Source organism: Hyla sarda, chromosome 2, assembly GCF_029499605.1.
Source record: "Hyla sarda isolate aHylSar1 chromosome 2, aHylSar1.hap1, whole genome shotgun sequence".
Classification (NCBI taxonomy): Eukaryota; Metazoa; Chordata; class Amphibia; order Anura; family Hylidae; genus Hyla; species Hyla sarda.
In genome coordinates this window covers 354,333,511-354,351,957 of record NC_079190.1, presented here as the reverse complement: position 1 = coordinate 354,351,957, position 18,447 = coordinate 354,333,511, and the positions used below count along the sequence as shown (strand labels likewise).

Below are 18,447 nucleotides of genomic sequence, written 5' to 3'. Positions count from 1 at the left end.
ATCAGTATGTCTAAAATTGCCCTAATATGACCACCTCTAACTTTCTTATTTTTCCGTATTCAGGGATGTGTGAGGGCTAATTTTTGGTACCAAGTTTGTTTATATATGACTTTTTTTAATCGCTTTTTATGAATTTTTTTTTGCAGATTGATGTGACATAAAAGCAGACTTGTTTTTTTTCCGTTTACGCCGTTCGCCGTAGGAGATCATTAACATTATATTTTTATAGTTTGAACATTTACGCACGCAACGATACCAAATATGTATATTATTTATCATTTTATACGCTTTTTTGTATTAATATGGGGAAAAGGGGTGATTTAAAGCTTTATTGGGGAGGGGCTTTTAAAAAAAATTGCTTTTTTTAAAACTTTTTTTTACATTTATTTTACACTTTTTTTTAGTCCACGTAGGGGACTATTTATAGCAATCATTAGATTGCTAATACTGTTCAGTGCTATTCATAGGGCATAGCACTGATCATTATTATCGTCGATCTTCTGCTCTGGTATGCTGGAAGGCAGATCAGTGCAGAAGACCCCGGGAGACGGACGGAGGGAGGTGAGGGGACCTCCGTACGCCATCTTGGCTGATCTGATCCCCACGGCAGTGCCTCGGGCGATCAGATCAGCCATTATAAGTACCACACTGCCGCAGATGCCGTGATCTGTATTGATCACGGCACCTGAGGGGTTAATGACAGACATCAGCTCGATCACTGATGTCCGCCATTACTGACGGGTCCACGGCTGCTGACAGCCGCCGGGAATGAAGCTTGCGCAGCTCCTGCGCTCGTGTCACAGCCGTGCCGTAAATGCATGGTGCTGTGTGCTAAGTGATGCTATGCAGCGCCGTACATTTACAGTGCATGTCCTTAAGTGGTTAAATGGATTGTCTGGCTGGGCTAAAAAAATGAAAATAAGGTGTACTTGAATGCTGAGATTCCCTGTCAGCAGTGCCAGATCATCACATTTATTGCCAATAGTGCACATATTTTCAAACATTTAAAAAGTTTTGAATTTTTAGATTGCTGTAACCACAAAAAAGCATGAAAATGTTTGGATACCCAGGAATAGTATGGAATTAACAATGGAAATATCTAGATCTCATAAAGCCTTTTCTTTATTGAAATGGTCTATCACCAGCAACTCACATTATTCCCCAAAAAATAAAAGGGATAAAGAATACCATATCATATCATCTATGTCATTTATCTTTTAGTGTGGTCTACAATATGTAGGCTGCATAAAATAAATGCACTGGGAAAGGGAACAAATAAATATTATTCTAACACATACAAGGGATATCTGTAACCCAGTATATCCAGTCACAATAAGAGTTCACCCGCTCTTTAAAATAACCCCATATACTTGATAGCTGAGACTCAACAACAGGTAACTTAAAGGGGTACTCCGCCCCTAGACATCTTATCCCCTATCCAAAGGATAGGGGATAAGATGTCAGATCGCCGGGGTCCCGCTGCTGGGGACCCCCGGGATCTCGGCTGCTGCACCCCGCTATCATTACTCTACAGAGCAGACTCGCTCCATGCGTAATGACGGGCAATACAGGGGCCGGAGCATCGTTACATCCCGGCTACGCCCCCTCGTGACGTAACGACCCGCTCCTTAATACAAGCCATCACGCCCCCTCCCATAGACTTGTATCGCCGGTCATTACGCACGGAGCGAGTCTGCTCTGTGCAGTAATGATAGCGTGGTGCCGCAGCCGAGATCCCGGGGGTCCCCAGCAGTGGGACCCTGGCGATCTGACATCTTATCCCCTATCCTTAGGATAGGGGATAAGATGTCTAGGGGCGGAGTACCCCTTTAAGCTTAGAAAACCCTTAACACCCTCAATAACACAGATGAGCCTGCCCCAGAAAAAGCCCCCCTGGGTTACCTAGATAATGGGCATGCCAAGCCAACTGCTGTCCAGGCATGATGGGAGTTGTAGTTTTGCAACATCTGATGTTCCACAGTTTGGAGACCACTGCTCTAAAGTGATTAGACAGCACACTGCCATGAATACTGCAGCTACAGACATTGGGGGAGATTTATCAAAACCTGTCCAGAGGAAAAGTTGCTGAGTTGCCCGTAACAACCAATCAGATCGCTTATTTCATTTTTCAGAGGCCTTTTCAAAAATGAAAGAAGCCATCTGATTGGTTGCTATTGGCAACTCAGCAATTTTTCCTCTGAAGAAGTTTTGATAAATCTTCCCCATTAAGTCTATCAAGCGTGTATCTCTACACAGTGAGAGGAATAGGGTGGGAGGAATATCTCACAGAGGAAGGGTGCATGCACACCACGTTTTCACTGTACGGGTGCCGGATCCGGCTGGGGAGGGGAAAACTGTGCACTCCCGTACCCCAGCTGGACCTGCACTGAAATCCATTGACTTTAATGAGCCGACCGGAGTCACCGTTTTACGCCGGTCGGGTCATTTTTGACCAGTATCCGGTTTTCTGATCGGACCTCAAAGCGTAGTATACTACATTTTGAGGTCCGGTCAGTAAACCGGATACGGGTCAAAAATGAGCCGACCGACGTAAAACGGTGACTCTGGTCGGCTCATTAAAGTCAATGGATTTCAGCGCCGTTCCGACTGAGGTACGGGAGCGCATGGTTTATCCCTCCCCCAGCTGGATCCGGCACCCGTACAGTGAAAACGAGGTGTGCATGCACCCGTAGATAACCAGAGTCCGTTTTCAAACGAAGAAAACCTCACATACAGACTTGTGACCTGTAAACCAAGATATTGGCCCCACAAGAGCTAGTATGGCTACCTTCAGAAACAAAAGGCAACAGGTCTGGAGACATTTTTTTTACATGAGAAATACTGAACAACGTTACTTTCTGTAAGGATTTAGGTGATCAAGTTTTCAAGTGTAATGAAAGATCTTTAAGTCCTAAAACTGAAAATCACATAACAATAAAAATAAGATTCATTGTTCAGACTTATTCTGTCATTCCACTTGAGCTCTGTTATAAAGTAAAATCCTAACTTCTAGCTTCATCAGAAACAAACTGGAAGTATTTTCAGAGCAAGGTTTTGGCAGAACCAAAAGCACAACTTGAAGCTTTGGTGCCCAAGGCAAAATCTGTAACATGGACCCTGATTACTATGAACCATTTATTATAGTGGTGTCTGCTTATATGACAGGGTGGCATTTGGGATCCTTAGGCACCAGGTACCCAGTTGTGACTGCTAACTCTCACCCCTGTTGCTCTTGAGTACTGTAAAATATGACCTTTTTAAAATAGTCCTCACAAAAATTTTCAATTGAGCTTCTGTTTACCTTTTCTTTTAAAAAGATATCAAAATCTTAAAGGGAAAGTGACAGCAGTGTCACCCGCACTAAGCTGAATATACAGGTAGATTTAGGCAGGCAGCCGTTCAGGGTATATTCATCTTGTTGCTAATATGGTAATTACTGCTTTTCTGCAATAGAAGCAAACTGCTGCTGTATGTACAATGCTTTCTCCCGCATACCCTGCCGATAACCCGCCCCTTCTGTCAATAACCCCGCCCCTTCATATATATTCATCCCTCTTCCTCAGCATGTCCGTGAAGGACACATGGTCATGAGCCACAGTGGGCAGAAGAAAGTATTGCTCTTACAGGAGCAGTCCGCCTCCAGTGCAGTTAAGAAAAAAATACCATAGTAGCAACAAGATGAATATTTCTTGAACAGCTGCTCTAATTTTTTGTATTTTCAGGTTAGTGCGGTTGACCCTGCTGTCAGTTTCCCTATAAAGGCTTTAAACCCCTTGGTCCTGATTTTTGTTATTGTTCATTTGTTTCCTGTATGCAAAATAAAGCAACTTTCAAATGTTTTAAAAAAGGAAAATAAAAAGATCAAGTGTAAAAAAAATGAAATAACAAAGAAAAACATTTCCCAGTAAAGCCTTATATTAGTACAAAAAAATTTAAAAATAACCAAAAGCTCATACATATCAGGTATTGCGATGTTCGGAACAACTTTACTATAAAACTGTGATGTTGTTCATGTTGAACGGCGAACACTGTAAAAATAACACAAAAAAAAAATCATGCCAGAGTTGCAGATTTTGGTCATGTAGCCTCCTAATACATTAACCCCTTAAAGGGGTTATCCAGGAAAAAACTTTTTTTTATATATCAACTGGCTCCAGAAAGTTAAACAGATTTGTAAATTACTTCTATTAAAAAATCTTAATCCTTTCAGTACTTATGAGCTTCTGAAGTTAAGGTTGTTCTTTTCTGTCTAAGTGCTCTCTGATGACACGTGTCTCGGGAACCGCCCAATTTGGAAGCAAATCCCCATAGCAAACCTCTTCTAAACTGGGCGGTTCCCGAGACACGTGTCATCAGAGAGCACTAAGACAGAAAAGAACAACCTTAACTTCAGAAGCTCATAAGTACTGAAAGGATTAAGATTTTTTAATAGAAGACATTTACAAATCTGTTCATCTTTCTGGAGCCAGTTGATATATAAAAAAAAGTTTTTTCCTGGATAACCCCTTTAAGGACCAGGGTTTTTTCCATTTTTGCACTTTCATTTTTTCCTCCTTACCTTTAAAAATCATAACTCTTTCAATTTTGCACCTAAAAATCCTTATTTTTTGCATCACAAATTCTACTTTGTAATAACATCAGTAATTTTACCCAAAAATCTACAACAAAATAGAAAAAAAAAATTATTGTGCGACAAAATAAAAAAAATAAAAAAACACCATTCTGTAAATTTTGGGGGTTTCCGTTTCTACGGAGTAAATTTTTCGGTAAAAATGACACATTCTCTTTATTCTGTAGGTCCATACAATTAAAATGATACCCTACTTATATATGTTTGATTTTGTCTTACTTCGGGAAAAAAATCATAACTACATGCAGGAAAATGTATACGTTTAAAATTGTCATCTTCTGACCCCTATAACTTTTTTATTTATCCGCGTATGGGGCGGTATGAGGGCTCATTTTTTGGCCCGAGATCTGAAGTTTTTAGCAATACCATTTTGGATTGATCGGACTTTTTGATCGCTTTTTATTCATTTTTTCATGATATAAAAAGTGATCAAAAATACACTATTTTGGACTTTTTTTTGCGCATTCGCCATTGTCGGTGCGGTTTAATTAACAATATATATTTTATAGTTCAGACATTTCTGCATGCGGCGATACCACATATGTTTATTTTATTTTTTTACACAGTTTTTTTTTAAGGGAAAAGGGGGGATTCAAACTTTTATTAGGAAAGGGGTTAAATGATCTTTATTAACTTTTGTTTTCCACTTTTTTTTTGCAATGTTATAGCTCCCATAGTGGGCTATAACACTGCACACACTGATCTTTTACATTGATCAATGGTTTCTCATAGGAAACCATTGATCAATGATTCTGCAGCTTGACTGTTCATGCCTGGATCTCAGGCACTGAGCAGTCATTCGGCGATCGGACACCAGGAGGCAAGGTAAGGGACCCTCCTGCTGTCCTACAGCTGTTCGGGATGCTGCAATTTCACCGTGGCGATCCCAAACAGCCTGCTGAGATACCATGGGGGTAGTTTAGTTTCACTTTAGACATGGCGATCAACTTTGAACTCCGCATCTAAAGGGTTAATAGCGCGCAGTACCACCATCAGTACCGTGGCCCTGCGTTATAGAACGGGAGCGGACTTAGGGCGTACATATATGCCCTTGGTCCTTAAGGGGTTAAAAATGTAAATGATTAAAAGTTAGCATGTATCGCAAACAATGGTTTCTCTTTGCTTATACCGCAAAAAATAAGCCCTCACACAACTCGGGACACAAATAAAAATGTTATGGCTGTCAGAATTTGGCAAAACAAAAAAAGTAATTTTCTTTTTTTTTGGGGTGATTTTGTTGTGAGAAAAAACATTAAAGAAAAGTATATAAATTTGATCTCGCCATAAACACACCGACCTGTAGAGTAAAAATAACATGTCCTTTTTACTGGACGGTGAATGCAAACACAATGACAGAATATTTATTTTTCTCATCTTGCCTCCCCCCAAAAATGTATAAAAACTAATCAAAAGGTCATATGTACTGCATAATAGTAACAATAGAAACTACAGCTTGTCTGGCAAAAAATAAGAAATAAAGTTGACTTTTTTAAGTCATTTTGTTGTGCAAAGGAAGAAAACAAAAAACAACAATAAAAAGAAACTATATAAATTGGGTATAACCATAATCATACCGACCTATAAAATAAAAATATAATTTCTTCCGTGCAGTAAACCTCATAGAAAAAATTTATAAAAAACAATGACATAATTTAAATAAATAATCAATGAAATAGTTTTTTTTCAACTTGCCTTCCTCCAAAAATTAATAACAATGGAAAAATGTACCCCATAATAGTATCAATTAAATCTACATCTCATTCCGCAAAAAACTATACCTAACACAAAGCTTTGTCAATCTAATATAGTGTTTGATAAACACCCTAATAAAAAGAAAAAAAAACAAATCCATTTTGTGCGCCTTTATTTCTTAGGCCTATGTGTAAGGCAATGCACAGATATTTCTGAAAACTGCAGTTTTGGGGTAATCTTTGAGGTTTTGCTGATATGAGGTTGTTGGTTTTTTTTTAGCATCCAAGGCGCCTCATATCCACTTCAGAAATGAATTGGTCCCTTAAAAAAAAGCAATTTTGGAAATTCCTATGAAAATTAAAAAATTTGCTTTGAAGCTTTTAAGTCCTCTGACTTCCTAAGTAGAAGGACATTTAACAAACATAAAGATGACATATTGTAAATGTGAATTATTACATAATTTATGTGGAATCACTATTTTTCTAGTAGAGTGTGTCATCATTAGAAAAATGCTAACTTTTCCAAATTGTTGCCAAATTTTGGAGTTTTTCCACAAATAATAACTAAGTATTGACCAAAATTTACCAATAACATGAAGTACAAAGTGTCACAAAAAAATCTCAAAATCACTTGGATAAGTTAAAACATTCCAAAGTTATTAGCACTTAAAGTGTATCTGTCATATAACAAAAACTTTTTATATAATGTGGTAAATAGCATTATAGTATTTGTAATATACAGGGGTTAAAAAAATGTGAATATTTTTGTACCTGCAGCTATTGTCTGTGTGTCTCTCCGAGGAGTCCAAATACAGGAAGTGTGGGTGGACAAGCAGGGCTCTGTGCACTGAGGACAAGCAGGGCTCTATGCACTGAGGACAAGCAGGGCTCTATGCACTGAGGACAAGCAGGGCTCTGTGCACTGAGGACAAGCGGGGCTCTACACTGAGAACAAGCAGGGCTCTGTGTACTGAGGACAAGCAGGGCTCTGTGTACTGAGGACAAGCAGGGCTCTGTGTACTGAGGACAAGCAGGGCTCTGTGTACTGAGAACAAGCAGGGCTCTGTACACTGAGGACAAGCAGGGCTCTGTACACTGAGGACAAGCAGGGCTCTGTACACTGAGGACAAGCAGGCCTCTGTACACTGAGGACAAGCAGGGCTCTGTTCAGTGTGGCTCTGTGACATGCCCCCGGCTCACACAGCAGGATGATTAACAATTCAGGAGCCTGCACAGAGCCCTGCTTTTCCTGCCCTCACTTCCTGTATTTGGTCTCCTTACAGAGACACACAGGCAATAGCTGCAGGGACACCCTTTTTTCACCCAAAAATAAAAAAATATACACATTTTTTTATATATCACAAATATACATATAATGGTATTATCTACATTATATAAAAAGTTTTTGTTAACAACAGGTACATTTTAAAGTGAGACAGGCCCAATTTGAAAATGGGACTTGGACTTAAGGCCAAAATAGGCTGTGTCATTAAGGGATTAAAACATTTTTGACAGTTGGGATGTCAAAGGTTGTCGATCGCAACGGGTCTCCTGAGACCCACTGCGACTGTGAGTTATTAACTAAGAAGTGGGCAGCATTGTGCTCCACTGCCGGCCAGCAGATTCAACCTTTTCTTTGAATAGACTTTTATGCTTCGAAAAGGTCAGATCTGCCAGATAGCCAGGGAGTATAGTAGAATGCCACAAATTTTCATGGCTTATACCTCATAATCACAACTAGTCTCAGGAGTGAGACCCAGTTCTATCAAAAACCTTAGACATGTCCAAACAACATGTCAAAAGTTTTTAATGACATACATATTAAGAAAAGAAACAAAGCACTCAGCGATTCCGTTACTTTAGACTATTATTCATCTCTTGAACCGGCTACATAAAGCGAGGTAGGGGTGATAGACAAGTGTGAGAGTGCAGGAAAACAAGGTGACACCTGTTTCACGGCTGAAAAGTCTGAAGTAACGGAACTGGTAAGTGCTACGTTTCTTTTCTTCATATGTATATGTTTGACGTGGACTGAATCTTGAACATATTGCTCCAGATGAGTTACCTATTGGGCTTGAAGATAGTTTATCAGTGTTGTTAAAGGGAAATCTGAGCAACTCTGCCTGGGCCTTTTTTAGCAGGATTGTTTTTAATGACCATAAAAGAAATCTTAGCCACGATCAATGTGTTCTTAACTCTTTTCACTAGGTATGCTTGCTCTGTGAATCTTTATGACCTGTCTAGGATAAAATGTGGAAACTAAGTAGCGCCATTGACAGCAATCACCATTCATTTATGTACATTAAAAACATTTTTTTTGCTGTTAATGAACAAAGAACATCCACTGCAACTGCATCACTAATATTTTATTATTTTCCTCTTTATACTGTATACGAATAAATAAATGTTCTACAAACTGTCCTCACTGGGCAATGAACACAAGAAAAATGGTTGTAATATAAGTTTATATAGATTTTCTTTAAAAAATGTTAAAGCAGTATACACATCATACAAGCAAGTTTACAAAAGGAGGGTGTCACAGTCACATCCATAGTCTTCTATAGCCAGAATTAATCTCCATTTTTATCCTGATTTTACTTTAGAAGTTGATACAGGAGATCTTCATTGGGTATATGTTCATCAAACAGAAGTTTTGGGAAAATCCCCATGGCTTTCTAAGCAGCTTCATAAAAGTTGTTGACTTTACCAGGTTAAACATATTCCCATAAAGTGAATTGCTGTAATCCAAGCACAAGGATGTCTCTAACCATAAAAATGTCAACATGTGCATAAGTGCAGCTACATCCTTCCAGTGAATTGTATCCATGATTCTGAAAGTGGAGAACTGTTGCCGATCCTGTCGCTGCAGAGGTTCCCAAATACAGAATCATTTGGAGACTTCTGCAGTAGGTTACTTAATTTTGCTTTTATCATCGATATATGTATGTATACTCGTAGCACATTGATCTAAAGCACTTGCATATAAGGATCAGACTCCTTTAATGATAAAAGCCACACAGCAGGAGAAAGCTGTAAAGCAGCAGTTTGGTGAGTACCGCTAGTAGACCAGGAATCACACTTTGAGAACCATTTATTTATTGCAAAACTTCTCATACAAAAGGATTGGTTCTTAGCTGGCCTTTGTCCGAAGGTCCACACTATATCCTGGAAAGTATAGTCTTGTCTTTAGTGCCTTGCAGAATTACTTAAATAAAAAGCCATGCAGCCATACTACACTTATACCCAGAATCCTGCGGGGCCCAGGACTTCTTGTCCGACGAGCAGACCTTGCTTGGTTCAAGTCTGGTCAAGCCACTCCGCTCTTTTTGGTGCTTTACACGTATGCACATCCACTGTTTCCTCACATTCTTTACAGCGCACAGCGCAACACCAGTGGAATTTACACTCGCATTTTGTTGTCCGAGTAATTCGGGTGGTGTCATAGCCCCTCCCACAACACATAACTTCACAGCCATCCGTCCCACGGGAGACCTTGTCACAAACTCTTCCAGCAGTGCCCAGGGAACCTAGAAAGAGAACAGCAAAATAAAATACTTGGTTACTTTAGAAAATTACAAAGGCGATATGGGTTACATGAAGAGACATTTGAACTTACATACAAATAAGGTGTATCAGTTTGGGCTAAAAACAAATAGACCATATATAGTGCCCACACTAAGAAACACACCCAATGTCTAAAGTGTACTGTGGCCTCCCAACTCTTCCTTGACAGATGATGTCAGTTGAGAGAGGGATCAAGAGTATTGGATTTTTACCTGATCCTATTATATGAGAGAGAAGCTGATGAGAGCATTCAGACTGTGGCTTACCCTTCCCTATAGAGGAAACATGGATGAACTTTTGGCCAATAGTGATCGAAAATGTATGGCAACTTTCAGACTTACCTATTTAGTATACTAATTCTGACTTTTATGTTAGCATCAATTACACCCATAGAGAGGGTGTTGTGCACACAGAGATTTGGGTGCCATTTTGGAGATCATGGGAGATCCGACCACTGGGACAGAGGATAAGATGTCAAATGCTGGATACACTCTTTAACCCCTAGATGACAACAGGCGTACATGTACAAACTTACTGTCTGGGACTTAATGCACCAAATGTACAGCCTAAATTGGTAAAAAAAAATTATAATAAATAAAATTATATAAAAGACACTCCCCTTGTTTTACAAACAGAAAAGCATATTTGGACTCACCGCATGTGGAATTTTCAAAAGTGTTAAAATATATAGAACACATAGTTTATGATCCCACACAGTAAACAGCGTAAATGTAAAGTAACAAACAAACCCCAAAAATGCTGACTTTTGGTCACATCATATATAAAAATGAATTAAAAGTGATCAGAAAGTCCTATCTAAATAAATGGTATGTATAAAAACAGCACAAACACTATATAAACCAATACTCTATTATACTGCAATATAGTCCAATACTGTAGCTGTCTTCCACTTAGGGGTTTATTAAGACAAGCCCTTTTGTTTCTTTCTGAACCAAAATGGGATCTTACACTGTTTTTATTCCTTTTTTGGCAGCAGTCCCTTCAACCAGCAATCCAATTTTGTTAATAAAATACACCACTGCAAATAAAACAGTGACTAGGAAACATTACTGCAGGATTAAAAGGGTACTCCACTGGAAAATATATATATATATTTTTTTTTTTTAAATCAACTGATGTTAAAAATATTTGTAAATTACTTTACAATAATCCTTCTAGTACTTCTAAGCTTCTGTATGCTCCACAGAAAGTTATTTTCTTTTTGCATTTCCTTTCTGTCTGGCCACAGTGTTCTCTGCTGACACCTCTGTCTATGTCAGGAACTGTCCAGAGCAGGAGAGGTTTGCAATGGGGATTTGCTCCAATCTGGACAGTTCCTAAAATGGACAAAGGTGTCAGCAGAGAGCACTGTGGTCAGACGGAAAGGAAATTCAAAAAGAAAAGAACTTCCTGTGGAGCATACAGAAGCTTAGCCCCTTAACGACCACTGACGTAAATGTACGTCCTGGTTTGGCGGGACTTCCCGCACCAGGACGTACATTTACATCCTGTGTATGACCGTGAGCATCGGAAGGGTGCTTGCGTCATACACGGCAGGTTCCGGCTGCTAGCAGCAGCCGGGGACCCGCCCGTAATGGCCGACATCCGCGATCGTGCGGATGTCCGCCATTAACCCCTCCGATGCTGTGATCAATACAGATCACCGCATTGCAGCACTTTGATTGGATGATCGGATCGCCCGCAGCGCTGCCGCGGGGATCCGATCATCCAGCATGACAGTCGGAGGTCCCCTTACCTAGCTCCGGCCGTCTCCCGGGGTCTTCTGCTCTGGTCTGCGATCGAGCAGACCAGAGCAGAAGATCACCAATAATACTGAGCAGTGCTGTGTCCTATGCATAGCACTGCACAGTATTAGCAATGAAACGATTGCCATAGATAGTCCCCTATGGGGACATAAAAAGTGTAAAAAAAAAAAGTTTAAAAATGTAAAAATAAAAAGTGAAAAATCCCCTCCCCCAATAAAAATTGTCCGTTTTTCCCATTTTACCCCCAAAAAGCGTAAAGATTTATTTTTATAAATATATTTGGTATCGTCGCGTGCGTAAATGTACGAACTATCAAAATATAATGTTAATGATGCCGTACGGTGAATGGCGTGAATGTAAAAAATGTAAATGCTTCTTTTTTGTCACATTTAATTAAAAAAATTAATAAAAAATGATCTAAAAGTTTTATATATGCAAATGTTGTATCTAAAAAAAGTACAGATGACGGCGCAAAAAATGAGCCCTCATACCGCCCTATATACGGAAAAATGAAAAAGTTATAGGTGGTCAAAATAGGGCGATTTTAGATTACTGATTTTGTACAAAAAGATTTTTTTTAAGCGGTACAAAAATATAAAAGTATCTAGCCATGGGTATCATTTTAATCGTATTGACCCACAGAATAAAGAAAACATGTAATTTTTACCGTAAAGTGTACAGTGTGAAAACAAAATCTTCCAAAATGTGCAAAATTTGGGTTTTCATTTATATTTCCTCCCTAAAAATTTTTTTTTGGGGTTCGCCGTTATTTAATGGTAAAATGAGAGGTTTCATTACAAAGTACAATTGGTCACGCAAAAAACAAGCCCTTATATGGGTCTGTACATGGAAATATGAAGGAGTTATGGATTTTAGAAGGCAAGGAGGAAAAATGCAAAAATAAAATTGTCCTGGTCCTTGAGGTGAAAATGGGCTTGGTCATTAAGGGGTTAGAAGTACTAGAAGGATTAAGAATTTTTCATAGAAGTAATTTACAAATCTGTTTAACTTTCTGGCACCAGTTGATTTTAACAAAAATGTTTTCCAGAGGAGTACCCCATTAACAGAATGACTGCCCAGAAATATTCTTCCGTGTACATACAAACACACACATAGGCCCAGATTTATCAAACTGTGTGAGAGTAAAAATAGAGTGATTTTCCCCAGCAACCAATCACAGCTCAGCTAATGAGCTCTGGTAAAGTGAAAGCTGAGCTGTGATTGGTTGCTGTGGGAAAATCACTCTATTTTTCACACAGTTTGATAAATCTGGGCCTATGTGTCTACACTGCACAAGCGCACTCCCTACATAAATTCACAAATAAAACATACTTACATATACATGCACACAGCACATATACACACAGTCACAAATACAATCACATATATAGAACAACTTTTTATGTCTTGTTTTTCTTTAAAGGAATAGTCATTTTAGGTAGAGCATGGGGAGAAATAGGCAATGTGTGCCTGAAATATTACATATACTTCTATATCAGACAGTTTGGGTCTCCTGGTTGCCTGCTTTAGACTTGAGCAGCACATATGCCAAATGAGTGCCAGCATCGGACAGTACAGTTGTGCTTGGAAGAGCAGGTGATTGGTTGTCTGCTGAGCAACTAAAATAGATGTTAGCAGCACATACAGCCATTGAGCGACAGTATATATAGTACAGCTGCTGTTTATTGGTTGAATGAGAGACATGTGGAATGCATGGGGTTTCTTACCCCCACTGGACACCATTTGGACCTAACAGAGGCAATTTAGGTATATTATTTAATTGATGATGCATTATATCCTTTATATGTAACTTCAGGGTATCTTGCTTTACTTGGGATTCTATCCTTTACTTATGAGGTTTTCTTAGAGACCACCCACTTTGTTTTTAAATTGTTTTCTTTATACTCCAGTAGTGGTGCCCACTCATTCCTCTTTATACTGCATCTAAAACAAAGCTATGCTGTCTAAGTATCTGAAGCAAATATACAGGCAATTCTAGCAACATAATAAGAACTCTAACTTTATAGCCTAGTCTTGTGATCCTTACCCCTACCATCCATTGCCAGACAACTAGAACATATAAAAGAAAAGGTAAAAACTGGTTTGTGCCTCCCCCTGAATCCTGCTGCCTTGTGTTAAATATGGCCCTGTCTGTCACTACGCTATCTCCAAGTATCTGACATCTGCAGGTCTCATGCCCTATCTACTACATGTCATGTCTAAATGACATTGCATTCTTTTGGTAATAAACTCCTTTTCATCTTTCTCTGTCTGGCCTACTGCATCTCCCTCCAGCAACTGGAAGAGTAAAAGGATTAAACGCCCATTGAGTTTACTCAGCAATGTTCCCTTAGGGCATGTGCAGCTTGATTTCAGAAATCATCTTCTCCTTGGCAAAATAAACTTCAGAGACTTGAAGAATTCTCTAATGTGGAGCTTAACTATTGCCATTAAACCTTTCCTTGTCAACAGCTTCATCCAGTTCATCATTGTCTCTGACTAAAGAGACCGACCTCCAGTTACCAGTCATCTACAATTTTCTGATATTCTGGAAGAACCTACTTGGGTCATAGTTATATACACTATGTTATGGCCCTCTTATGTTTCTCCCTTTTGAGCATAATAGCTTTTAGGCACTCATTTAGTCAACCGCTTATATTCCCCCAATAACTCACAGGTTCAGGGCCAATAATTGCTCTGTACTACAGGCCCAGTGATCAGTCCGTCCTTGTTGGTTGGCCTCAAATAACCCTGTGTAATACGGAAGGTAAAGCCAACAAAGGATAGAATTAAAGGGCCACACAAATGATCCAGCAAGCTTTTATGCAGTCCTGCTCTCAGCATAACCGGACTGTGCAATAGGTTCTTTGAAGGAGCACCAGTCTACTTGATCAGTTCTCGCATCGGGCAATCTGCCTGTAAAATACCACCTTTTGCTCGGTTTTGTAACCTCCAGATTGGTATGGAAAGGTAGGGTGTTTTTTGCTTCCAATTTAAAGTAGATTTCTGGTACAATTTATGCTAGCGGCACCCCCTTTCATGCCCACTTATGTCAAGCTTCTCCCACTTGGTGAGCATGGCATATAGTTGCAACTTTACTTGCAGGCTTCATAAACTCCCCCCCCCCCCCCCCCCCCCAAATATTTTTGAATATTTCTATAGAGGTTAAATATTTGAGCAAGGTATCAAATAAGAAGAGCAGGCACTTTTTAAATAATTGAACAAGGTATCCTACTGTCTAATAAAAACTTGAAGGCACAGGTGTTTCGTATAACTATTCCTTCAATCCATGCCTGGCTTTGGATGATCTAAAACCTGTGACACCCCTCCCCTGTTGGTGTACTATAGATAATTCACATAATAGGGGCATATATGTGAATATAGATAAACCTGATGACCAAAGCACCTACTACATATAAGATGAGCAAATTAATTCAGCACAAATTGGATTTGGTCTGAATCTCCCAAAAAAAAAAGTTATTTATTTTTTATTTTGGGTTTGTTTCATCCCTTTTCCTGTACACCAAGCAGCCCAGAGGTAAGCAGCGATGCTGTATTCATTGCAGCTTCTACTCACTACTGTTGGTACAGTACGCAAATGCTCAGTGTACTGTATTGGAGCTGGGACTGTCTTTGATAGGTGCCCCTGCTCCTGTACATACTTTGCCTGGACAATCTGGGTTCATCTCAATTGGGATCTGAATCCGACATAAATCTGACAAATATCAGGAGATTCACTCTTTACTAACTACAGACATAAAGGCGTTCACCATTAATAATAAATGTAAACATTTTTTTAGTTCTCAAGCTGTCAACCTCCTGTCTCTACAGGGATCTATCTTATTAATTGTATGCATCTTAAAGGGATAATCCAGGATTAGAAAAACATGGCCACTGTCTTCCAAAAACAGTGCCACAGGTGGTTTGGTATTGCAGGCCTGCTCCAGAGCTGACTTCCAATACTTTACACACCCTGGGGACAGCGTTGGCACTGTGTTTAGAGGAAAGCATCCATGTATTTGTAAACCTGCCCTACCCCTTTATATATGCTTTTTATTTGTAAATATTGTCATGTGAAATTGCAGACTTTTTTATATAGTGCCAAGGTCAATAATACGACAAAGATTTTCATCTTAAAGATATCATGCCCAACTACCCTATAAATATGCCCACGCGATTTGGCAAAATAGTGATGTTACTTCCTTAAAGGAGTGCTGTGGCCAAAACTACCACACACGCGCCTCACTCAGAGCTGAGTCCCATTCAGGAGATCGCGGGGGTTCCAGCGGTCGAACCCCCGAGTGCAGTTAATTTTTGCCACAGTACTCCTTTAAAGGGGTACTCCGCTGCCCTGTGTCGGAAGCGCCGCTCGCAGCAACCGGAAGTTTATTGTTCCGAATGCTGTGTGCGGGCTTCCGTGTTCAGGGCCACCCCTCATGACGTCACGCCCGCCCCCTCAGCGAAAGTCTATGGGAAGGGGGCGCAATGGCCGTCACGCCCCCTTCCCATAGACTTTCGCGAGGGTTGGCCCTGAACACGGAAGCCCGCGCACAGCGTTCAGAACAATAAACTTCCGGACGCTGCGAGCGGAGCTTCCGACACAGGGCAGCGGAGTACCCCTTTAAAGTCCAACCTTTAAAATCCACTGTTTTCATTATTACAAATATCAATAGACAGTGAGCTGTCCGCATAGATATGAGATTATAGGTACTCAGCCTGTGTTTTTGTGCGATAGGGAAGTGATAGCTAACATTCCTCTCTGCATTCTGATACTATCAGGTCCTCTTTAGCAGCATACCATAACGTGAGTTCTTAAAGGACCAGTGCACACCATATGATTGTTTTTACTTTGCTGCCTTAGTGTTTTTAGATATTGTAGTCAGATGTTTCACTAGTATACTGAAGTACAATTATAAGTTTATGCTTTATTGACAAATTCATCAAGGTTATGCAAAGACTCACAGTGCAGACTTGCAGTGCTGACCATTCTTATTCAAGACGTCTGCAATTCCTTTTAACAATCCAGAAACAATTTGGTAATAATCAATGTTTTTTTTCAGCATGATGGAGCACTATATCGCAAGGAAAAAGTGATAACTAGGTGGCTTAGTGAACAAGACCTTGAAATTTTAAGTCCATGGAGAGAAAACTCTCCAGATTCAGAAAGTGAGTGGACAAACAAAACTTCAGAATATATATTTTAGTCTTCTCATAAACTTTTTTCTGTCATTAAAAAAATATAGTAACCTCTGGCTAAAAGATCTAAAAAAAACACTGAAACAGAAAACTTTGCAAAAATCATTATTTGTGTCAATCTCAAAACGTTTGACCACGACTGTAAAGCACTATGATCACTTAACTTAGCAAAAAAAACATTTTAAATAATTATCCAGTTTCTTTAAGGGTGAACACATTTGAATTTTGGATACATTTTCTTGTTTCTAGACTTAAATGACTAAAAAAAATTGTATCACTGCTCAAAAATCCATGTCAACTAGCACTAAGTTGTAAGCTGTTGCTTTTAAAGTTTTCTCAAGTGAAGTGATCGAAGGATTCCCATTGGCAAAGGTGGTCCCTAAGTCAGAACATGAAGATGCTAGGCCATAATAAAAACTGTAACAAAATCGCTAATTATGATGATTCATTGATAGTACTGGTCTCTTCATATAGAAAAGAGAGACCTAATGGGCCTCATCAGGCTCTTGGGCCCATGTTCAATCCCACCCTCTGTACCCCTCCAGTTACGCTTTTGCCCTAAGTCACTTTTGCCCTAAGACCTAACTCAATTGGGTTAGCAAACTAGTGGATCTACTCTCTGCCCACTGGCCTCTTACCTGTGTGATCCTTTGCTCAGTTTAATAGTTGAATTGGGTAGATAGTTATCGGCTAAATGATGAATCATGTAACAGCTTGTTTTGCATCCATTACCAGTTTAAAGAGTAGCTCCCACCATCCTTTTTTTTTGTGTCCCTGCCTATTGCCCATCTATCCCTATCCACCTCCCTGCCTTTAATTTTTTTAAACTATTTTAGAAATGCCTTTTTGTCTGCCTGGTAGTGTGCTCACCAGGCAGACTTCCCCAGCAGGCACGACGTCACTGATGCCTGCTGGGGGGGACTTCCGCCCTTAGTTCACTATATAGGGTGCCTCCAGCTGTTTTACCACTACAACTCCCAGCTTGCCCTGACATCTATTGGCTGTCAAGGCATGCTGGGAGTTGTAGTCGTGAAACAACTGGAGGCACCCTGTGGTGACACCCTCCCCCCCTGCTGAAAGCAATACATTTGTTATGGCATAGCGCTGTGGCCGCAGCGCTAACCCCTGCCCGCCCCGGTGAAAGCAATACATTTGTTATGGAATAGCGCTGTGGCCGCGGCGCTAACCCCCGCCCACCCCGCTGACAGCAATACATTTGTTATGGCCGCGGTGCTATGCAAACCCCCCCCTGGCGCTAAAATCCCCCCACCCAAAGTAGACATACCCAAGTGGTGTGCTGAGTCCTTCCTGAGGCAGCAGCAGCGGCGTATGCTGGGAGGCGAGGCCGGTGTGTGAGGCCAGGGAGGCAATGCACTCTCAGCGCTCGCTCCCTGCCTGTCTGATTGACAGGCAGGGAGCAAGCGCAGGCTGAATGAATTCGGACCGATTGCCCGGCTGGCATCGGTCCAAATTCAGCCGTGACGTCACACCAGGCTGCAGCTGGCCACTAGGAGGGAGACCCCTAGTGGCCGGTTTTCAAACGTAAATTTCACCATATTAATAAAAAAATAATAATAATAATGAAACTATATTAGAGATA

The 18,447-nt window shown here is 40.2% G+C and overlaps 1 protein-coding gene across 2 annotated transcripts in view; it reads right to left on the bottom strand.

Moving 5' to 3' along the window:
* Positions 1–8,695: 8,695 nt before the first annotated feature.
* The window catches only part of WNT2B (Wnt family member 2B), a 105,131-nt gene continuing 95,379 nt past the window's right edge, over positions 8,696–18,447 (bottom strand). For both annotated transcript variants that reach the window (XM_056558284.1, XM_056558285.1), the window contains exon 5: positions 8,696–9,848. In XM_056558284.1, coding sequence (XP_056414259.1) covers positions 9,619–9,848 — 230 coding nt within the window. In that variant the 3' untranslated portion in view covers positions 8,696–9,618. The remainder of the gene's footprint in view (positions 9,849–18,447) is intronic.